This window comes from Ambystoma mexicanum, chromosome 3p (assembly GCF_040938575.1).
Source record: "Ambystoma mexicanum isolate Mex_15411 chromosome 3p, UKY_AmexF1_1, whole genome shotgun sequence".
In the NCBI taxonomy this organism is placed as follows: Eukaryota; Metazoa; Chordata; class Amphibia; order Caudata; family Ambystomatidae; genus Ambystoma; species Ambystoma mexicanum.
In genome coordinates this window covers 29337413-29361735 of record NC_090925.1, presented here as the reverse complement: position 1 = coordinate 29361735, position 24323 = coordinate 29337413, and the positions used below count along the sequence as shown (strand labels likewise).

General features: G+C 46.8%; 1 protein-coding gene across 1 annotated transcript in view; it reads right to left on the bottom strand.

Annotated features, from left to right (window-relative positions):
- Window positions 1–24323, bottom strand: part of LOC138580094 (transient receptor potential cation channel subfamily V member 6-like) — a 409173-nt gene that overhangs the window by 43746 nt on the left and 341104 nt on the right. Inside the window, exon 12 of the mRNA XM_069650372.1 lies at window positions 18084–18150. Within this exon, the coding sequence (XP_069506473.1) occupies window positions 18084–18150 (67 nt within the window). The remainder of the gene's footprint in view (window positions 1–18083; window positions 18151–24323) is intronic.

The following is a 24323-nucleotide window of genomic DNA, read 5'->3' as shown; positions in this document are numbered from 1 at the left end:
TGCCATCTTGAAAAACATGGCTCCCGTGATTTTTAGCTACCAGTGTTCGCGTTTGGGAAAAATCATGGTAGTTTGTTATAGAACCACTGCCAACAGCCATTTCGATAGAAAGGGGTGGCATTTGACTGCTACATGAGTTTCTAGACACAGGGGATACTAGGTAGCCCCTCCAGCACTCCATTGTAAGATAGTGTGTGCTGGGTCTAGGAATTTAAAAAGACTAGTAAAGTCAATTTAACCTTACATTCTCTGGGAAACAGTAGTTTATCCCAGAAAAGGTATTTAAACCTTTGGGAAGTCTAAAAGACATCCCTGTGTCGCTGCACTGGGGGTGCTGTGTAACACACATGAAAAGATGCCTATGGAGTTATCTTAAACTCCATAATCAAAGAACACAAGTGTAAAACACATCAAAATACATGAAAGAGTGGGAAAAAAGGCTCACACTCTCTCCAGATAAAGAAATCAAGTCCTCAAAATCCAGCAAAGTTGCTGGGGGTCTCTAAGGTGAAGGGAATTAGCACATTTATGAGAATTCTCCCTAACAAGGTACTCAATGGTAGAATGTGGCCTGTGTCGTTCACACCGTGCAAGAAAGAACATTTCATTGTGAGTTATTGAGGTACTTCATCATGTCAAGTGGCACTTTGTAATATTGAGCAGATGTTGAGACGCTATGCAATGGTAAACAAAGGCACACATAGGTTTTAACCCACTCTAATTTAATACCACCGATATCCCACCTAAACCTAGTAGTGCGATGTCCTTTATCATGAATGTGCATAACCTTAGTCTTTGCGTAGTTGACCTTCAATTGATTTACCTGCAACTGTGCCAAGATGTCAATTACTCTCTGCAGACCAAGCGGGAGGTGGTCCAATGAAACGCTCGTCTGCATAGGTAATCCACGGCACCGCTATCCCGCCAATAGGACGTGGAAAAGTATGACTGGAACTTTGATGCTCCCCCATGTCTGCCACATACGGGTTAAAAAATAGGGGCGCAAGGACACACGCCTACTTCAATCCTCTATTGGTAGGCGTGGGGGAAGAGATGTCTCCCTATATAGGGCCTTTCTAAAGTACAGCAGATGTTTATCTATGCCCCATCTTGCCAGTTTAGTCCAGAAGATTTGTCGATCAAGGCAGTCAAATGCTGTCAAATAATCTAAAAAAAGTAATAAAAGATCACCATCCGTCCCACTTAATGCATGGTGGAAAAGCACCACCTCTGCATCATGAAGATGTCGAGCAGGTTGATAAGCAGCGAGAACATCTGTATAAACCTGCAATCTACAGAATTCAGAAAACACTAGTGGAGACAGATAAACTAGACTGCTAAAAACTGCAAGCCCAAAATGGAACATGGACGACAAGGTCTCTGTAATGTAAAAGTAATCTCCATTTACATTTATTCATTCATATTGCCATTTGTATAGCACCTTTCACCATAATTATGGTCCCAACACTCTGTTGGTTGAATGCCCTTGGAGGGACCGGAGTACAAATTTGGGAGAAGTTGGGAGGTGCTATTATGAGTGTGTGCACTGCAGCCTAAAGTTATGCGAGGGTGGCCAAGACCCTGCTAGTCACCCATGTCTGAATGACGTGTGGCTGGGGGCGCAGCGGAGCTAAACTATGAAGTAAACAGGGGTGATTTATGTTTAAGGAGATAGAGAATTATGCGAGAAGATACAGTTCGAATTTTTGGCTTCATTCTAATGGCAGAGCTGTTGTGCAGTAGTGTTTGTGTTATAGGTGAATGCAGGGTGTGAGGAATGAGCCTGTGCCTGCGCTAAGTTGTGAAGATGTGGTGTGTGGGAGAAGATGGGCTAGCTGTACAAGCAACAATGTCTACATCCTGGGTTTAATCTACATACAAAGAGCAGTGCTACGTTTCAAAGATGATCCAAGTGCTAAATGAATGTCTAATATCCAATAAGAATTCTCAAACGTGCACACCTGGTCTCAATCACCCATCGATATTTACATCCACTCCTCCTTCCTCTGGCAACCCAGACTTGCCTCCCCTTCTGAGAGTGGTCTCAGATCCACACCGAAATAACATTCCCAATGGCCGGAGCTGACAACCGCTCTTCAGGGCTCTCAAGCTTCCCATGGCCATGCGTGAGAAGATAATCCAGTCCTGGTTTTGCTTAGAATTCTCCGACTTTTAGTTTTTCTAAATTTTTAAATGGGAAAGAAAACCCAAAAGGGAAAAATACAGGACTGGATGGCCTTCTCACGCATGGCTGGGGGAAACTGGAGAGTTCTGGCACTTTGGAATTCATAACTTTTAAGCACATTGCTGTCACAGCCAATCAGTCTTCTTTCTTTCTCCAGAATCCATCAACAGAGGAGCACAGGATTCTCTCGACATCGCATAATTTACAATCCAGGATGTAATTCGCATTCCTCAAAATCGATTTTATTTCTTTTTTAAAGCTTTTGCATTCCCTAACCTACATGTCCTGCAAATCTGTTATTTTACCATCTCGTCATGCTGAAAATCTGGATTCCTGACCGATCACTTGTTACATAATTCGATCACCTTCCTGCATATTGTTGCCTAATCCCAGAGTGACTCCACTTAGCACCATTTTCACACAGGCCACACCCCCCATTAAACAATGGTGACTCCCCCTCTACCACCAGGAGTTCACAAATCGGCAAGCATCCGTCACAGTGTTTGGTGTGCTCTTGTACATTTCAGCCCACCCATCAGCCATCTTTTCTCCATCCATACCATTCAACGAAATAGCCTGGTATCCTTCCTCGGGTTCTCTTCAATCTTTCCAGCAGTCCATTGTTTAGTGGATGGTATAAGACAATGGAGTTCTGCTTCGCACCCATGTCGCCTGGAAAAGTGAGCTGAATGCCAGTATCCTTTAGAACAACCTACGCACTGCCTTCCTGCCATAACCTGACACACAGATGGCACTGTTATGGCGGATTATTGATCAAAGTGACATCTCTCTTGTCTGCTGTAAAATGGGTCCGTCAAGTCCAATGCCACTCTTTCCTGTGGCACTTGTGGAACAGCTTTTGGGATTCCAGAATGGTCTGCTTTGGTCATTCTCCCAACAAATCACATATTGCCTCATGTAACAGCCACCCTCTTGATCCACTGCTGCTACCAACATGCTTCTATTGTGGCCCTCATGTTAAGGGTGTGTATGCCGTCCTTACTCATGGGGGTGCAGATTTCTGAAGCCCACCCAAGCTCCCGGAAGAAGGCGAGTTGCCACTTAGTGGAGACTAGAGATTCAGAGAATTCCTCCGCAGTCTTTCCCACGGCCACACAGGCCGGACATACTGGCAGAGTGCACAGAGCGCCAGCCACACTGCCTTCCATAGGACGGCTTTGCCTTTACACATGTAGCCATGAGGGGGCATATGCCAGCAGGGGGCATATTCCATCAGACAGGCCCGCTCTTTTGGGGGATGGGGGTAGATATTCTCCAGAGACTGAGTAAAATACAGGGTGATGTCCCGACGCAGTGTTTGAGAAGGGGCCATCTATGCAGGTGTATTGCCCGCTCAATGGTTAGTGGAATTAGCTTCGCAAACTGACGGGAAGGTGTCGGCTGACCTCTTGTGGTCAAAACTGAGAATACACTCACATTGTAGTCTTCACCCGCAAAAAGATTGGTTTAGGCCGTGGCTATAAAGAGACCGCACAAGGATTAGGCAGCCAGACAAACCGCTTTACAAAATCACTTCGGGGCCAGGGGTTGCACTTGCAATCAGTGCTTTAAGTGGGATAAGAAATCGAAAGAGGGGTGGGGGGAGGAGGAAGGGGCGCTCTAATGCGTCGTGATGCAATATTTAGGAGTGTACATAGTTTCTTTTTTTGTCCAGATGTTTTTGTGTTTTCTACAGTGCGGTCCCGTCTCTTCTGGTTTAACAGGGAACCCTGGTGTTATGTGTGACTCTAAACATTACTGGAGGGGACTTCTGCAGGCCAAGAACAGTATTGCCACTACTCATATTTTTTAAAGAAATTTGATAAGGGAGGTCCGCTCGGAGAGCCCTGGCAGAGGCCTACCTCAAGGAAAATATTTGGAGATGGCCCGAGCTGAGCCCTGGCTATCCCTGCCCCACTTAAAGCCCTGCTTGTAATAAGCATTCAATGGGCCGTTCGGTACACATTCATTTCCCAGTCTCATACATGAAACCACATTGCCAATGTCACACCTTGTACCTGGCTCCCTCGAACCCAGGACGTCTCAGATATAAATGTGTATGAGACAGGGACATCCTCAGGAACATTACACTTTTTCCGTTGGAAAGGGACCTGTGCAACCTGCCCCATGGTGGCAATCTTATGATGTGGGAACGTCTTCATTTTAAGTTTGGGTTATTGGGTGTCGCTTGCGAGAACTATAAGTCAGAACTATTTCACAAATAGGGGACAAATGACATACGAGGAGGGACAGAGCTTGTAGGTGTTTGCCCACCCATCGACTACCCATGGTCGTGCTACTCCCTATGGCTTTTCCCACCCAGCGCCTGCCTCTCGCCACCCAAAACACCTCCTCATGGGAGCTCTTTGTGCTCACTTTAATTACGCCTTCCTATCAAACTTGGCACTCACAGTGCCTACCAGTCTTCCTCGAAGCAGTCTTCTGAGGGCAAATGGCTTCATGGGAGTTGCAGACCTTCTACGGGTGCAAAATACATGTCAACCAGGTCTGCCTTCAGCCCCCCGATTTAGCAGCAAGATGCGTGTCCTTCACTGTAGTTCTGTTAAAAACAAGCATTGGCAAAGCCAACATCTTTGGCTTGTGCATAAGAATTAGGCATTTGCCAAGCATTGCTATTAGATGCCCAGGTACGGGCACCATTTTGCACATGCTACATCAACAGCCATTTAATACCACTACAGCAGTGCCTTGCACGTGCCTTTCCCATGCCTATGCAAGAGCCAAAACTGTTGGCATTGCCAATGCTTGTTTAACAAGCGCTCGCAAAGGGCACATTAAATGTCCCAATTTAAATCGGGAAGCCTAATGCGCCTTTTACGCACACACGCTGCCTTTGCTGGTGCCCTCAGGCGATCTTGGGATCTCAAAGCAATGTGATCAATCGTCTACATTTGACCCTCACTAACAAAGAAGGATTGATGTTGCTTAAATGAATACTTAGAGCTTCAGCTCCCTCCAGCTTCCAGCTGGCTGCCTTTCCCATGATAATCTGCTAAAGCCGGACAGGAGGTCAGCAGGGCTGCCTCAAACGGTTTCTCTCAGATGTTTCTAAAGCGGTGGCCGTGCGGCGGGAGGGCCCCCTTCATGTTTAAATGGACCCTCACCAGCCCTGGATCATCGTCTCCAGCTCTGATCAAAACACACCGGAATGCAGCTAGTAATACTCCCTAACTTGGACTCTAACACTCCCTCTGTTCTGATCCTCCTCAATCTTTATTCCGCGTTTGACACAGTCAACCACTCCATCCTCAAACCATCTCCGCGATGGTGTGTCCAAAAACAGTCATCATGCCGCGAGGACGGTGTAGTTCGAGTTTTTGGTGTAACAAAAGGCAGACTGCATATCTACACAATGTTATAGGTACTAATGTTGAATAATTCACCCTAATTTAGTAACTGGACAACATTGGTCCATTAATCTATTGTTAGGATAATCAAAGCAGGAAAAAAACTGAACAATCAAGTAAACATTGAAAGACTGCTCCGGAGAATTCTGTCCAACCATAAAAAGTCTGGGAGAAGACAATACGACAAAAGCAAAGGTAATCTATCAATACATAGAGTCAGAAAGTGGCATTTGCAGTTCCAAACCATATGTATGTTGCTTATAGGGTAGCTGAGGCTATACTAATCATAAAAATCACACAAAACCAATCTATAAAACTGTCTTTATTTTCTCTTTATATTTTCATTTCCTCTAGGATTTGAGGCATATTATTGATATTAAAACCCTCCTGATGAACCTAAGGCCAAAGATAGGCCACCGAGTGCCGAACTATCTAACAGACAATTATATGTTATTAATTGAAATAGATAATCCAATTTGAAGCAAACAGCAAGAGGATTACGTGTTTTCTTTTGTGAAAAGCAGAGTGTGTACATGCAGTTGGAGCTATTGGATGTCATTACTGGATACAACTAGAATTGGGCGCAAACCAGAGGATTTAGTGGCTTAACTCTATTGCATCTCCACGATGCCCTAGTCATCATGGACTGGGCACTGGCGTGGCTGACCTTCCTTTCTAACAGACCACCTCAAGTGCAAAGGAGTCCTTTTCTCTCCTCCACCTCACTCTGCCTATGGTATCCATCAGGACTCAACTCATTGCCATGGCTCTTCAACATCTACATGGCCCCACTGGTACACCTGATCTCCACTTTCTCCCCTCATTGTCAGTGTTATGTAGACGACACCGCTATTTCAAGCTGCCTTCCCCTACCACTACCACCACCTCCTCCTCCTCCTCCTTCATACCAGACTGCCTGACTGCTATTCAGGCATGGTGCTCTGCCAATGATCTCTACCTTAATACCAGTGAAACAGAAATCCTTTTCATTGGATGCCTGTCCTTGTTCCCCCCCTCCTACTCTCTGGCCAGACTCCTTGGGTCCTCTCCCCATCTTGTGAGGTAAAAAACCCTGGGATCATCTTTGACTCCTTTCTCCTTCTATCCACACATCACAGACCGTGCTAAGAAGTCCAATTATCGGCTTCATCTCCTGAAGGGCATTCCTTTCCTCACCTTCCTCCCAAAACCCAATGTCTCCAGAGCTCTGGTTCTCTCGAGGCTGGACTACTGTAACAGCCTCTTCCTCAACCTGCCTCTTTCCTCCCTTTGTCTTCAACTAATCCAGAATACGAAAGCAAGACTTATCCTTGGCCTCAAGCCCAGGGACTGCATCTCTCCAGCCCTAAAATCTCTCCACTGGCTCCCTGTGACTGCAAGGCTCAAATTCAAGACCATTTGCATCATCCACAAGGTTGCCTGGGGCCTGGGACCTCTAAACATCCACCTTTCACTCCCAAAATACCTCCCCCGGCCACAGTCCTTCGGTCTTCTGGCTCCAACTCACAGCAGGTCAAACGTTTCACCAAGCAGAGAGTGGGCGGTAGATATATTTCCTCAGCTCGCTCCTGCCTCTGGCCCGGCCTCCCCCTCCCCCCCTCAGATGTGAACCGGATCTTCCAAAGTTCTGGAAACTTCTCAAGACTTTCCTTTTTTCCTCTTCCTTCCCTCTCCCCCTCCCGTGCTAACTCTCCATCTGCTGCTGTGACTGGGGCCTGGTCCCGTTTGAGTCTTGCAGGGGCCAGAACATGCCCCTAACAGTCCCCCCTAGCATCCTTCGCCAGCACTTGGCCTTGGGCTCCTTTCCCGGACTAGCCCAAATTGGGTCCTCCGTATCCACACCACTCACCTCCTCACCCTTCTTTCCCCGAGCACTTTCTGCCTGGTCCTAGCCAGCATTTGCCAGGCCCCTCCCCTGGGGTTACCCCACTCCTGCACTTCTCCCTCTACCTCCCCTGCCCCGTGCACTTACTGCCTTGTCATGCACTTGCACAGTAGGATTGTCACAAGGCCAATATAACCGTTTGTGTTCTACTTTTTGATCCCCACGTCCTCTCCCCCTCCCAATCTCATCTCCTGGTGCCTGGAAACACACGTGTGTAGGCGCCATACAAAACAACACACAAATACATGAAGTATGTTTACTATTTTAAAATCCAATCACTTTAGATGTAGAACAAAGTAATAGAAGTAAATCACTTTAGATGTAGAACAAAGTAATAGAAGGAACTAGTCCTCTTTCTAATAAATAGCAGAGGTTATTCTTTTCAGAAGATTCTGGAAGGAAAACACACCAGTTCACAATGGTTGGGAGAAACCTCTGCCCGTCAAGCAAGAAGGGCAAACTTTACACTGCAATCTGCTTCTGCCCATTCCGCGAAAATCAGCATTACGGTTGCGCCGCCACTGAAATTGTGCCACCAAGGAAACATTGCCCGGTTTTGTGCAGAGTGCCATTGATGCAAGAAAACAGTTCTATTTTCGCTCTTGCGCCGTGTTACAAAACAGTGTGGCATTTCGTTCCACTGTTGGTTTCCTGTAGCGAGACGAGACACTTCACAGAGGTCTTTTTCCAATCCGTTATAGCTTCGTGCAGCAACACGAGAAACTCTACACACTTTTTTGGGGGGATTGGTGCAGGGTCTGCCCTATGACACGAGAAACTTCCAACCAGGGATACCCTACTACCAGGACATGCATATACTCTGAGAAGGAAAGGAGCACTCTGGAAGATGGAAAGCCTGTATGTATGCTCCATGTGACCCTCAAGACTCCTGCAGGGGGGCCTTATTGAGGGGAAGATCATCCCCATTTGGATTACCTAGACCTAGACCTAGACCTGAACTCCAAGACAAGACCATCAAGAAATAGAAGCATACCCTCATTAACCCTCTTCTTGAATTGCTTAAAGCGGTGTACATTTCTGGAAACTTGATCTCATTGTCTACTATAACTCACTAAGAGAACATCAAGGGCACGGTTGGAAAACCACCTACAGGTCTTAATTGGGGAACTTTCATTCCTGGGTTATGCGATTCCGGCTTGGCAGTGCCCCCGCAACATTATATTTTGTTGGTGAGATACTGCCGATTACTGCATCATTTCATGACAATCCACTTGGATGACATTTGATTTACTCCTCTAGCCATCCATTGCATATCAAAAAGATCAAAACAGTCTTGCACAGGATGGAGATATTGTCCAAGAGTCTGTTCAATTTCCAGTCCGTTTAATCCGGGGATCCGCAAACTCTCCAGCAGGAGCGCGCGGGCATCCACGAAAAGTACAATCAATTCTGGATTCACTTTGCCAAAATGGTTCACCCCAACACTCAACAAGTAACCAATTCAAGTGAACCCTAAAAAGCTGAACACTCTGTTCAGCCCCAAAACAAATAATTGAGGACAGCCCCCAAATACTTAGACACTTATCTGGAGAAACAGTATGCCTCCGATTATGCTCTATAAAGTGTCCTGTTTTAAGAACATAGTCCTGGCAACATCCAGCCAGTGGCATTTTTCACAAGGTGCCTACAACCGACAGAGGATGAACACAAATGCAGAAAAATACATGGTTTGCTCGAAAGCATTGCTTCTTGTATGAAGCCGCCATCTGCAGGGGTACAGAGGTGCCCCTTACGGGGGCCATGGACCACAAACACCTGTAACACCTTCACACCTTATGAATGAACCAACAACTGGCCAGCATTGTACCTTAGTCGGAATTTCAGGAGAAAGTCTGAAAACCAACAACCATTCCCAAAAGTATCCACTGCCAGATTCTCTTCTATTTTTGTCTTGCATCAATTCTTAAACATACAAAATGATCCACTTCTACAGCTGATCTGGCAAAGGTACAAGATGAATACAGCGAAGACTAACACACTTTCATTCACCAACTCCATGGAGGTTTGTCGTCCCATCGAAGGCGGACTCCGATGCGAGAAGGTGCTGTACAGCAGCAGGTGGTCACGTGGTGCATAGTCCCTGTGACTGCTGGTCACGGGGGTATACCCAAGACACCGGGCATCATGCAATAGCATCTCTGATGAGCAGGCATTAAATGTACATAAAGACCGGTCACACCTTTGTTAGCTCAAAGGGTGATAAATGGATTCCTGGGACAACGTGAGCCTGTTGGTGCAGTTATCTTTCTCCTCTCTTGGTCCTAATCTTTGACTGACCGAGTACTTTAATGTTCTACTGTGCACTGTAATGGATCAGGAGTAAGACTCGGACACAGTGGATTTTCAAATGTGGGTTACAGACTTGTATTAGGCAGAAAAGAAAACGGGTTAGAGAAATCCTATGTGTCCCTAATTCTAAGAGGGGGTTTCCTTGCCTCAAAACTAAGGAATGTCTGTGTCAGGATGTTCAATCATGATATGTCCTGTGTGCAAAAACCCTAAACTGACCCTTACACGCTAAACTTATATAAACTTATATAATGTGTGTATGGGATTTCTGTGAGCTATTTACTTGCAGATTTTCAAAGTTAAAAAAAAAGTGTAACAAAGAAAGTGCCATAAAGCTTCACTAGGAAAAGAGTCTTCCCTTCCCCCATTTTCTCTGGTCTTCCAAAACCTCCAGAAGTTTAAAAATCAATAATATTCCATTCTTTACATAAGTGGAGCACCCTCCCCCCTCAATTACTCCGTTCTTTGAGCTCTTGCTCTCTCTCTCTCTCTCTCTCTCTCTCTCTCTCTCTCTCTCTCTCTCTCTCTAGCTTTTAACCCTTTGAGTGTTCTCAATTCTTTACCTACTTACTTCTATTGACTCAATTACTTTGTTAAATTTCCAGTTTTGTTCAAGGGGTGGCGTAAATGCTCTTCTGTTGAATTTCCTTAAAGTGTACAATTAATTTTAAAACCCATCATTCTTTTGCACACACACCAATCTCTTGAATGGTTTGTTCAAAGGAAATGCATTTCCCTTGTACCTCCTTCAAGCACATACAACTCTCTTGTTACTGTTTTCACAACTTCACCCAGGGGTACTGACCCCTGGACCTTCTCAGTCTTTTCCCTGGTGTACTCTCCTGCCAGGGTATTGCAACTTTATGACTTTGCTCCAGAAAGGGGTATGGGTCCTCCATTTCCAATGTTTGGCAATTTCAGATTGGAATTTCAATCCCTCGCTGCTTTCACTCTTCTTCTTTCCCTGTTTACTCATCTGTCAGGATGTTACAGCTTTCTTACTTGGGAGCAGTTCCCAGACTTGCACATTGCCTGGTTCACTGTACTGCCAGAGCATTTTCACTTTTCATTCACTCTCTGTTGTATCCAGAAAACAATTCTTTTCATATGCTGGGTCACCGACACTTTCTTAATAATGTCGGTATCAGTTTTACTTTTGTTGCTTTGTCTGAACAATGAGGCCCTCAATACTGTTCATAGCAGTTCCACTGTCCTTCCTTGGACTATTTCTATTGATATCAATTATACCATCTTTACTTAGACCCGTAATAATGTTCATAATCAACTTTCACTTCCTTCTCTTGGGCTCTTGCGCACTGTACAGCGTACGTGGCATTCACCCTGAAGCGCCCCGCTAACCCAATCACTTTTCTGGGACTTTCTGCTATTCCGTGGCTGCTTCAGTGTTCCTCGCATTTCACCTACCACTTCACTTTCAGCTCGCTTGCTAACAATGAATTCTGCAAGCCACTCTGCTTCCGCGTTCCCTCGGTTGGCATACAATGGCTCCAGCTGCCATTGACAGAGAAGCAGCACACTTCTCTGCACACTTCTCTGCACACTGTGCCTCTCCCCGGCATAGAGTTCCGCAGTCCGCCCCTTCCTGGCCTTCTGAACAGCGTCAGACCAAGTTAGCAGCAACTGCAGCGCCTGCCAGTCTCACTTCTTCGCTCTTGCTGTTCACCTGTGTCCATTTGAAATGTCCCGGTCTTATTTTGCATTCTGCAATGACTAGAACGGTGTCTAGTCAAAGGATCGAATCAAAAGGGTCGACAGGTCAAAGGATCGAATGTTTTTTTTAAATTATATATTTTTTTTAGGTTTTCGTTTAGGGAAATAAAGTGTTTTTTAGCAAAAAAAAGGGGTTGGGGGACTCCCCAAAAACCTCCTCTGCAGCTTACAGGTGTGTACCTACTGTAGGGCTTGATTTATTAACATGTAGTAGGATTCCCGGTTTTACATTTCTCTCTTCTGGACTGTTTGCATTGTTTGATCTGAACATCAGTCCCTGGGTGTGGGCAACACCATCAGTGCCACAGGATATAGACTGATGTAGAGTGGGAATTCACACAGGAATTGAAAGAAAAATACAGACAAGTCTTGCAAGACAAAGCTGCCTTGGTCTTTTTACCTAAGCATCCATTCATCTCTGCTAATTTCCCACCCTGGACATTGCACCCTCTCTGATCCGGCTCCGGATGAACCCCGCCTCTTGCTCTTCTATCACTAGCTATTTCCTATCGACCTTTCATCAACTCCTCCCGGATAGCTTCCTATACCGCCTTGCCCCATTTGGATACCTCCTATTTCACACCTATGTGAACCTCCTTATTCTCAAAAGACAACCCTTGTTGTTCTTGGTTCGATGCCTCCTTCACAACTTTGGGCATATCTCAGCCCCCCAATATCCTTGCTCTAAGAGACTAAGGACTAGGTGTTCCTCTGACTCAGACAGTCACGGTCTTCCAACTCCAGATGGTCACCTTCTCTCTCCACCGATTCTCTTATCCCCTCCTGAATTCCCCTTCCACCTCCCTATCATTCCCTCTTGGGTTCATAAAATGACCTTTGTCCTTCTGATATTCTCAGGTCAAGGCCTGATGTTATTTATCCTTCACCCGATACTAAACTTCCACCATCCGATGGTCCCCTTCCTGCAAGGCTTTTACTGCAAGCCTCCACTGGATGTTATCCTGCCACCAATTGATACTAACCCATCGATTCAGAACAATCACCTTCACCTCCAGATGAGCACCCTCTCCCAAGTTATCGAAACCACCTCCCTCTTCTTCCCGATATTCTTTGGTCACCTTCCACACCATACATGCCCAAGGTGGGAATTTGGCTGGATGCCTTCTCCAATCTTTGGTTTCTCCTCCAGCTCCCAGGATCTTGGTTAAGGGCAGCTCCAACTCCATCATACAAATATGATTTTCACGTGAGAATTTAAATCGGAGGTAAATAAAAATGTAGTGATCAATTAACTAGTGAAATTAACATGTATCAAGTTTATTGCAAATCAAAATCAATGAAAAGAATTACACACTAACGATCTTCTAAAAAGAAAAATTGAAAACAAAGAAAGAATGCAAGACCAGTTTAGAGCAGACAGCGCGATAAGCACTTTCTACAAATGACCTGAAGATGGCGCGCGGAACACCACAAAACGTAATGGAGAAAAACCAAAAAATTAATTCTCGGAAACGGGATGACCTATCAATCTAGAAATAGTTGCATTCATTCGGCAAGGAGTTACGCTCCCAAGATCAACACCATATACAAACCCACAAACAAACGCAACTGTTTATATACATTAAAGAGACAGTCATTTTTTTGCTGTCGCACAACTGCCAGCGAGCAACGTGGCTGTCTAGTCGAGAAGCAAATGCAGAGTTCTGTGATCTGCCCATCTTTGAACCGGCGCATTGCCAACCTGTTTCACATCTTGCAGTGAACTCGCACAGCGGGTCCCACTCTGTTTTCAGTCGTTTACATATTGAGGGCTTTCTGAGCTGGTTGTGTAGCGTGCGTCAGTTCATGCACAGCTCTGCACTTTCCAATTTCTCCCCTCTCCCATGCTGCACTTCCCCCTTTTCCCTTTCCCATGCACTTGCACTTGCACTTTCTCAATGTCACTGGGCCTAGTAAGATTGCCGTTTTTGTTTTTCTCCCCTGTTCCCCTCCCTTTGCCTGGTCGCGCTCTGAAACACCTGTGTACGAGCGCAATGCAAATAAAATATATCATATCATGTAAATGCTGTGCGCGAGTTCTCTGGCGCAGTTGTGGGCAGAGGATTCAGGTTTCATGGTAGATTTACGCAGGCATTCAGCAGAGCCCTCAGAGACAACCTTGGACATTCCTAAACGTGCTGGCTGCTCTCTGCAGCCAGTGTGGGAGAGACGGAGTACATTGTGTGTGGTAGAGTTTTGTTCCCTTGAAGGGATGATGCCAACAACAGAGCTAGATGATACCAGCAACAGTGCTAGCCACCTGATTTAATTTTATTAAGGATATTTGTGGGGAATTTTTCTATTCTTATGGATGGGTCTCCTACTCTCCCATCAAGCCCTGAGTTGTATTCTTTAATGGCGCAGTGTTCTTCTTGCTGCTCCGGTGTTCCTGTGACTGTCAAGGGAGGGTGATCAGTGGATCTTCTCCATACAGCCCCAGGATCGTCATCCCCTAACAATGAGGTCCCTGGCCCCTCTGGCTACTAACTAGGTGTCCCCTCATCAGGTGGGGGTCTTTGTCATGTTCGCCTAACCATATAATTGGTAATATCCCCATTTTTCTGTTCTCAGGCCGATCATTCTTGAAGTTTACCTGTACGATTCTCTGACCTACAATTGCCATCCACTCAAGACTGCAGCCTGCTCAAAGACCGGTTTTAGGTCTATAGGCCATGGACAAAACTTTGCAGTAGCGATTGTAGCACAAAAGGTTGCAATCCCACGAGTGCAACCTTTTGTGCGCAGCCCTGCCCCCTTCCTTGTCAGCGGTCTCCCCTCACGACCCACTTCTGCGCAGCACCCTCTTCCCCCTGCTCCAGCCCCCTCACCCTTACCTCCACGGAGCTCTGGCCTCCAGGTGCGGAGTTCCCAGTTGCTTTAGCGCTCTGCAGAGTCCCAAGGACTTTGGGACGATATTCCAGAGAGAACATGGTATCCCCCTTATCCATCCGAGGTTGACACCCAGGACCCAACTCCCCAATCCTCCATATGCTATTATGTTGAAAAAGACCATCCTTGAGTGACAAATAGGAAAGTTCCTAAATGCATGCCACCCTTTGACTGACTCAAAGTACTCGGATCAGGAAGAGGGCTAGAGTGATAAAATATCTGGAGGAACTACGCTTATGCTCTCTAGTTGTTGTTCTAATCCTATTGGTGCTGGGACATTCAAAACCACTAAATGGAGAGAAACATGGAGCCTTCTTCCTATCGACACAGGTCGAGGAACCGGAGAGCTGCAAGCAGAAAGGCTCAGGGAGACGCTGTCCTGATGAGAGGCACTTCTGAAATGGTTCCGCTGTGCAATGGTTGAAGCAGAAGGAAGGATGGAGCCTTCCTGCAGAACGGGCAGACTGGGAAGCAGGAGAAATGCTACCCCGAGTACAGAGCAAAGCCACAGAGCCAAATGAAAACTGTGCGAGACCCGAAAGCTGCCACGAGCAGCCAGTGAGCCCATAAAAGGGAGTTGGGTCACAGGTCACCGAGGCGCTGCCTGGGGAACCCAGGGATGGAGAAGCTGGATCGGAAACCCAATCCCTCACTCAGAAAAGGAGATATCTTCTTCATGGCAGTACTTACACGAGAAAGCAAACTGCTACGAAATGCAAAGTGCCGAAAGCTGCAAAAGCAACATAGTGAAATTATATGAGATTGTGAATCTTGGTAAAGTCCTGACAGGATATATCAGGCAGGAAGATTGCGAGTATGAGACCCGCACCAAGTGTATGAAGGAGAGCAACTCAAGTCCTGGCAGGAGAGTATACCAGGCAGCTAGATTGCAAGCCTAGGACCCGCACCCAACTGCATGAAAGAGAGTAAACAATGTCCTGGCAGGAGAGTATACCAGGCAGCTAGATTGCAAGCCTAGGACCCGCACCCAACTGCATGAAAGAGAGTAAACAATGTCCTGGCAGGAGAGTATACCAGGCAAGTATACCAGGCAAGTAAATTGCAAGTTATTTTTGTTTGAACTGTCACATGCATGGTGGCATCAAGAGGAGGGACTCGTCATCTTGATCATATAAAAACCAGGGGAAGCGGAAGGAGTCTTTCCACCTAGTCCTGTGGAGAACATGGAAAGGGCAGTAGAAGAGGAACTACCGCTTGGCCTTGTGAACATTTGTGCATATAGTATCCAGGGGAAGGAAGGCAGTACCCTGGTATTGACCGAGTTTTAAAACAAAGAGCGACAAGACAACCTCTTGACTTTTTGAACGTTTGTGCCGATGGTAACCAGGGGAAGGGAGGCAGTACCTTAGTGTTGACTACCTCTGTTTTTTTGGTGAACATTGTGAAAAAAGGGAAGAAGCCCTTTCTGCTGCTACTTGTTGTAGAACCTTTTTGTTTTGAAACTGTGAACTTTACTTTTCCCTTTTTGCTCGTGCAGTGGAACGAACACTGGACATTTACTCGGAGGGAGTCATTCCTCTGCAGTTTGAAGTCCCAGTTTCCCCTTTGTAGATTAGTTTAATTATGTAAGGGTTGGAAATAAGTGTTTTGGACACAGGACGGTGGACTATTGTTTTAACGGATGTGTAGACCGTTTCCTTAGTTTTTTTTAGGCAGGGAATCCCTTCTTATATTTAGGAAGAGGTTGGATTTTCATTTTCAATTTAATAAAAAGGATATCAGCCATTTTAAAACGCCTCCATTTTGTCCACGTCCTGCTTAAGACTCCTTAAACCCGGGCTTTTCGGTATGCACTCTGCAGACTGCGAGTGCAAATAAGTTCAGCACACCTGCTTAAAGCCAAAGAAACCTATAAGGAACTTGTATATAAGAAAAAAGTGACCCTCTCCATTTATGCACCTGGGATTTTTTTTTGTCTACTTTCAATATCTGTTAATTCGTCAAAAACGTCAACCCCAATATGTCAGACCCTCTCCAGATTGTGAAATTCTTTCTTTTGTGGCTATACATTTGCATTACCTTCTCAATGGAAAGTCCACTCCACTTTCTTATTTTTAAAATGCGTTGTAACCTCCTTTATGCATCAACTGTCACGTGCTCTTTCTACAACAAAAGCAGAGTGATGAATAGGTTTTCTTTTGATGGGGTCCCTGTACTACATCCTTAAAGCACGACTCCCAAAAACGTAGTGGATAGACAGGCATGCAGTGAGTCACTCTTCATTCCCACAGGCATGGACCACACTTGGCACTAGAGGGACACACTGAAGGTAAAGGAATGGGTTGAGGTTTGCCAGGAAGAGAGTGGCAATGGAGGGTGCGGGTCCACTCCACAGGGAGCGAGCTGGACCCCCAAATATAACAAGGAAGGGTGGGGGCAAAGAATGATCTTGGAGTGGGGAGGGGTTGTGGGGGGGATTCAGACTTTACTGGGAGACCCTGCACAACGCCGGTCTTGTGTATGCGATCTTCAACCTAGAACAGTTTTCTTGTATATGCTATTCTATGATTCACAGATAACCTGTTGACTTAAAGGATGTTATGAGCCAGGAGACCATACTTCAGGTGCCTGGATATTAACATGGTGCCCGACTGCCCATTGCCTTTAACCAATGTTTTCTGGACAAGCCTGGATTAGACTATGTTTGAGCTCAAGGATGACTGCCTTGTAGGAGGGGTGCTGTGGGTTCTCAGACTACAGCATAACGTGGAAACTTCAAAGTTGTGGCAGAGAATCATGTAGTGAAAGCAAGTAGACTTGGGGGTGTCCAGACAGCTTGAAAGTCAGGGCAGGTAGGCTAATGGAATCTGCACCAGTCTGGTGTCCCAAGATGCTGCCAGCTGCACGGAAGACCAGGGTTTACTACCATAATGACTTATATGTGAAGCAATCGCTTTACTACAAGACCAGATGTCCCGGACTAATATGCTACTACAAACCTCCCCATCTCCAACCAAACCTCCTTTCTCCAACCTGCAAGTAGCTTTTAGGAGGGTCGACCATTCCACAGCTCCTGCCTGTGCCAAGTATCTTGCCTTTCCTATAGGAGTCGAGTTCTGAGCATTCTTTCTGGCACCCGAGTTCAGCCTCCCGGAACCGGTTTTCCCTGGGAATCATCAGCTCTCCCGAGTTTCCCCGCCCCTTCCGGGTCATGTGGGGTAGTTGTTTGGGTGCTCTGCTACATTTCTGCGCCTCGGTCATCCTGTGGACCTCTCGGATAATACACTCCCCTTTCTTGCCCCATCTGCCATGCAAACGGCAAGACTGCCTCCTGCTCAGGCACTCTGCAGGGCCCTTGCCGCTAGCTTCATCATCAAGGTACAGCTACCACCATCATCATCATCATCATCATCATCATCATCATCATCATCATCATCATGGTATTCCTGGGGGAAGTCCCCCCTTTTCTCTACGTGATATTTTCCCATAGAACTGATGCAGCTTGCATGGTATCGTAGGTTAGCTTAGTACATGCAAGAGTAAAAATGTGGGCAACAGATACCATGACAAAAGTGAGGGTGGGCAGATTTTCTGAGAACCATCACTGAACACTGCCTCCTCCTGCTGGTGAAACAGGTCTGCAATAAGTAAGGTCTTTGAAAAAAATACCTTGCTCTTCCAGGCAGTGTAAAAACGTACACCTACCTGGAGAGCCGTGGGTACACCGCAGGCCATGCCAGCTCTTCATAATTACCTGCAGCAAAGCCGAGTATGACGACCGCCATGAGCCAGCAGAACCGGAGAAGATCGCCAAATATCATCTGGGCAAAGAAAGAAAAGTCTAGTTAGAAGCATGTTGGCACTGGTCATGTGTGCTTCAGAGGGGACGAGCCATGAATGTGGTACACCTTCTCCTGACAGAATCAGCGTCTCCATCAAGAGTCTTGTTCCCCCACCCCCTTTCAGTGTCAGCCTTTCCTCTGCCTCCAACTCTAGTCTGTCTTCTAGCTCCTCTTCTCAGGGTGCTGCTAACCTCCAGGGCTGGCAGCATGCATCATTGCCAGTGAACAAGTTTCCTAGGCGGCTGCCCCTTCCGCTGGCACCACTACCCAGAGGGCCAGTTCACGGGCATTTAAATGACTTTTGTTCGATCTGCAATATCGGTATTATGTAACCCCTCCCCCAGCAATCTTCACCGGTGCAAAGATTTCCTAATGCTTTCTTATATATGTATACAGGGGATGTTTGGATGTCTTGACATAGACTTAAAATGCAAATCAGAGGGGGGTCTGGGAGTCTCTACCAGCACGAACACGACCCATTAACCTGTTCCTGGGTGGATGGCCCCTGGGAGAGTCTCAACCAAGTCTTTTGCTCACTGTACTTTTCACAGATGGGAAATATCCATTTGCATATCAGTCTTTGTCCCACCCACATGGGCAGTCCAGCACCGAAATGCTATGGCAATTCTCTTCTGAACAAGAGTACCAACAGCAACTCCATACACTTGTTTCAGCCTAGTTGGGCCTCATCAGTGAGTTGGAGCTGTGGGGACAGTGAGCTAAAGACTTGGTTGAGACTCTCCCATGGGCCATCCACCCAAGAACAGGCCAATGGGCTGTGTTCGTGCCGGTAGAGAGACTCCCAGAACCCTCTTTGTTTGACCTGTACTTAAATGTCACAGTGATAATATCAAACTAATATAACGTGCATAAAAGTTAAGTGGTATTTTATAGCGCCCTCCCGGCACTATTGGTGGCCTCGCTACATGTGGCTCAGTAAAAAAGGAGGGAGGGCGGGGGGCCATTTGTGGGACAGCAGGAGAAGCACATGTGAAACCTGTGGGGTAGATGGTTGCAGGCTGGAAGTATGCAGTTCCTGTGTGAGTAATGAGGCAGTGTGTTCTCCATGCGGTAAAGCTGGACATCCGATTGTCTACAGCACGTGGGTTGGGGTTAGATGCTGATGAGGGAGAGTGTGATGCTGCTAAAGAGGAAGGCTTAGTAATGGTTCCGTAAGCGTTGATGTGCTCATGGGTGGGGGGAAGAGAGGGAGAAGGAGGGTGAGGGAGAGCGAGAGAGATCTCTCGGAGGGGAGTCAGCGGCGGTATAGGGCGGCGTAGGTCTTACAAGGCAAAACAACCTGCAACCCTGCACTCCCACCATGGGCCTCTTTCAGAGGTCCCATTTCCTAGTTCCCATTGGGTCCCATTTCATAGTTCCCATTGCCACTGTCACTCTTTTGCACGCTCACATAGATGTATTGAACCCTATGAGCAACAAACCAAGCACCCGCAAGCAGCCAGATGCAGGGGGGGGGCAGTCTGCAAACTTTCACTCATCTAAGTATACTGGGCAAGGGGGAGGAATTAGTAGAAATGTTTGAACTCATTCCACAGTGAAAGAGCTAGGACTTGAAACCAAAACGAGTGGTGGAGTTGAGTGGGTGGAAAAGCAGAGTTGAAGAGTCTTGTCGATATTGAAAAAGAGGAAAAACTTCAGAAGGCAGTTCAGGGGTTAGAGGGGCATACAGGAGGTACTGGGGTAGGGTCAAATTGAGGTCCCCAAGCCAAGTAGGAGAGGCGAGGCATGGTTGTATTTTTAGACTACACAACACACATTACATTAAAAGGTCAGTTTACCCAGTTAATGACTCGATATTAAGGGGAGGGGGGAGGAGGGGTAAACAGAAGCACAACAACTGCATGAACCTTGGCCCGATGAGGGGTGAAGGTCATGCTACTCAATGTCCAAGTGCTCAGAATGAGGGTTATCCACTTGAACACATTGAGCTAGCTGGACTAGCCAAGCCGGGTTAGTTTTTTAGTTCACATTTAGTTTGCAGGTAGACCACAGGGAGCTTGGAGGGGCAGGATCCGTAGGAAGGAAAGTGTGATGCTGCCTCTAAGGGCTGCATGCATGCGGCGGAGTGACGTTGCACTCCGCCGCGTGCACTATAAATAAAAAGGGGCGGTCTCGGCTGCACAGAGCGACCGGGTAGCCCGAACCAAGTGGATGTGTCCGAGTGCAGTCTGTGGTGCGAGGGGGCTCACGACATCCGCGAGGACGCGGAACACCCATAACAGAAAGTAGCAGTTTTCCTACCACGAATGTTAGAAAGAGGCCCTACAGGAGACAGAAGAATCTCTCATCTTCTAGAATAAGGGGCGTTTATGTCTAGCCAAAAGGCAAACAGGCTAACTCCTCAAAGTGTTTCAATTCCTGGCATCTTAACCAGGAGGGGTGAGTGGGGAAGGTTTGCGTGCAAGACCTGGCCACTCGCAGCCTTCTTAGAAGTATCCTTTACAGATGGCCGACTGCCTGATGTAAGTTATAGAGTACATGGTACTCCTCACCGAGTGGCAAAGATCAGGGTCATCCGCTATTGTTGAAGCCTCTGCAATAAAAAGAGGATGGAACAACTGGACCGATGCATGCACCAGTGCGATGTACCACCTTACAGCCAGTACATCCCAAGGGTCAAGGGCCTTCCTGATCGAGCTGGAAGCCAACATTAGCCTAGGAAAGAACCCACAGCAAAGTGGAGTGTCACCTCCTAGTGTAATTCCCACCCACGGGATGTGCCACCCATCTACGGAGGGCAGGGCTGTTGCTAGGTCTGCAAAACGATCTGGGGCTGTGCTAATGTCTGGACTGTCCTGACTCGGGACTAGCTAGACTTCGGTTGTAGCCCCTGAGCTTTTATATGGGGCTACAACCAAAAGACCCCTGGTGGCACCTCACCAGGCCCCCCCCCCCCAGCAACGCCTCTGGCAGAGGGTGTCTGCAAAAATGCTCAGCCTCTCTGTACAGAACACGGACCCTCATTTTCAGGCAATGCATTGAAGGGGTGTTGTGGTCGCATTCTGCATGACCCTTCCACAAGTTGGCACTAAAAGTCTCCCAAAGCATGCAAAGCCCCCCACCTTCTAGGAGATCGAGCGGCTCTCCCCCTTCTCTTTCTCATTGCTGTATTGGACAACAATAGACCAGACAGACAGGTGGGCTACCCGCCATATCAAGGAAGAGTGGTAACAAGGTTGTTTGGGAGCAAACGCTGGCATAAGGTTGCCCCACACAGCAGATCCACCAGGGCCGATGCCAGGCACCAGGATCGGTTTCTCAAGATCTTCCTACAATCATGCCCACAGATGCCTCATTGCCAGTCTCCCCTGAGTCACCCGATGATCCACAAGGTCAAGAAACGTAGCCACACTGAAGGCTTGCAGCAGAGAGTTTAGTTTGAAGGGCCAACTAAATAGGGACTTCTGCAATACACCGCAGCCAGGTTGATCTCCCCCTTTCTTACTCTCCCCACCCCCACCCAAGAAACATGGGCGCTCAAGGGAAAATACATTGTAATCAGCCGGTTTAAAAACAACAGAGTCAGCAGACCCTTAGTCATATGTTAAACACTGCATATGGTACAAGTCTTCTACTTCCTGTCTGGCTCCATCTTTGCCAAGTTTTGGGGCTTTTTCTGGGCTTTACCTTCAAAAATAGGTTAACCAAAGCACTGCACCTGTACCACATACAGCTGTTTTGCAGAAGCGAGTCAGACATTTGCAGTCCATATTTCCTGCAAACTCTGAATCCTTTTGAGGTAGAGGTGAAATTATGGATCCAGCAAACCAGCGATGGTAAGGAAAGAAGTGCTCTTCAACGAGACACAACTTTAGTTGCCACCTCCAAGACGGGAACCTGATTTTGCTGAACATTAGTCTCTGCAAACAGGCTATGCTCATTAAATGTGACCTTGTGGCACCTCAAATATTTGATGCCATTTGTCTCATACTACGAACTTCAATGGGCTTCTGGTACACTTGAATCCCAGGTGGGGCTTTTGGGTTTCTCGGTCTCTCGCGATGGTTTGTGGTCCAACCTGAGCCTAGGTTCGACTGTCTGGTTTAGTTATACAGTTTGTTCAAACAATCAGAGCCCTTTTATCTTATAAAGTAGCTGAAGGCCCCATACATGCTTCCGGTTCCTTCATCGGGTTTGCTACGTTAAGAGTTGTGAGGAGTCAAGAGATAAACACTGAAAATGCCACTGTGTCCGAGTCTATCAAACACTTATTATCAAAAGAAAAAGAGGGGTTGGGGAAATCCTACCTATCGCTGACTGTAAGAGGGGTTTCCCTGCCTCAACAAAACCAAGGAACGTCTGTGTCAGGATGTCTAAAGCAAAAAGAGCGCTCTGTCCAGTGTCCAAAATCCTAAGCGGACCCTCGCACACTAAACTCAATATAATGTGAAATGGGGAATGTTTCTTGGCTGAACACGTATAGCTTCCTTCCAAAGTTCCAAATATAAAGTCTCTAAGGTGCAGAAAAGGTAAATGAATGAAGTTCCACTAGAGAAGGGCCTTCCCTTCCCCTAGAGTCTTTCTGGTTATTCAACAAGTGACTTCTCACACATTTCACAATCCCGAAGGGGATGGCTCTTCTCTCGGGTTTTTTCCGTTTGCACAAGACTTTACAGTTCTTTATCTGGTCCCCGAAAAAAAGGAGGGGGGTTCTTCTCCTGTTTTCTTAGCACTTTCGGGACAGATCTCGGCCCAGTTAGTCCAATCCCCAGTTTACTCTCCTGCCAGGGTGCTTTTTTACTCTGCGAGTGCCTGGTTTACTCTCTTGCCAGGGCTTTTTGAGTCCTCTCAGTATTCGAGTGCACATCCCAAGGTCACACTCTTCATTAGCATTTACTTGCTTCTGTATCCAGGTAAGTATATCTTTCATATGTCGAGCCACTGACCCGTCTCCATCTGTGTTAAGTGTCCCAGCTCCCTTGTGTGGGGTTTTGCTCTTTACTAACGGCACACAGCATCCGCCCTGAAGTGCCCAGGTATCCCAATCTTCTCTGGCAGTTTTGGCGTCCCTGAGTCTGACCGTCTCCTTTGCTGTCTGTCTGTCTGTCTGTTGCCTAGGAGCGCATCTCGTCTGCTTCTTTGTTCCCGCCAGCTTCTTTGTTGTGGTCTGCAGCTCAGTTTCCTCTCGTGTCTCAAGCAGTTTCAGGAGGGCTGACTCTCTCTTTCTGTTCAGGTGGTCCATATTTTAATGTCCTGGCACCTATTAATATCTTCCACCAGCTAGAACGCAGCATTGGCTTGCCGCGTTTATTGATCCCAGTACTTGTTTCAGTGTTATTAAAAGGGACGGGAGGATGTACAAAAGGTTGGTGTCCAGCAAATAGTGGCAATTGTTTATCCACACTACAATATGCCATACAAGAATGGGGGGAAAGTAAATGGGTGTTACCAAGGAGTGCAGGTAAAGACCTGTTCTGACCCAGTGTGCTCACTTCGCCTCCCCAAAGGTTGTCCTCTGCCATGTGGTCCTCCCACAGATGGCCACCCCCCAGAGTCTGAGTCAGGTAGCTTCTTTCTTTCCCTGGCCACATGAGGGGAGATTTCCCCGGGGGAAGTAGTGACAAGCTTGCTAGATTCGTCACAGAGTTTACACATGGACTCCTTGCTCACTGTGCTCAGAGAGGCCTAGCTCCACCTCACTGATGAGGCACAAAAAGGCTGAAACATGTGTATGGGGATGCTGTTGGCACTCTTGTTCAGAAGGGAATTGCCATATCATTTCGGTGCTGTGCTGCCATTGTTATTACGGCTGAATGATTACTTTGCATTTAACTTAAAAGGCCTTTAATAAAGTTAGATATATTCCTGATACAACCCGACAGAGTAATTTGTGGTATCGTTTGTTGCGTCTGCTCATTGTATCATCCCTGCCAAGCCAGTGTTTGACAAAGACATGTTTAATCCGTTCTTTGCGAGATTGGTCAACTCCTCCTCTGATCAGAACATGGTCCCAGAAGTAAAGTCGTGTCCATCACCCCACTGGTGAAGAAAGTGGGTCTTGATCCTAGAGATGCATTACCAACTCAAACGTCCTACTCAAAGTCTTAGACAAAGTGGCTACCATCCAATTTCAGAATTTCGTAAAAGTCAAATTGGGATTGCACCACAAGCATTTTGTGTTTAGAGCCCAT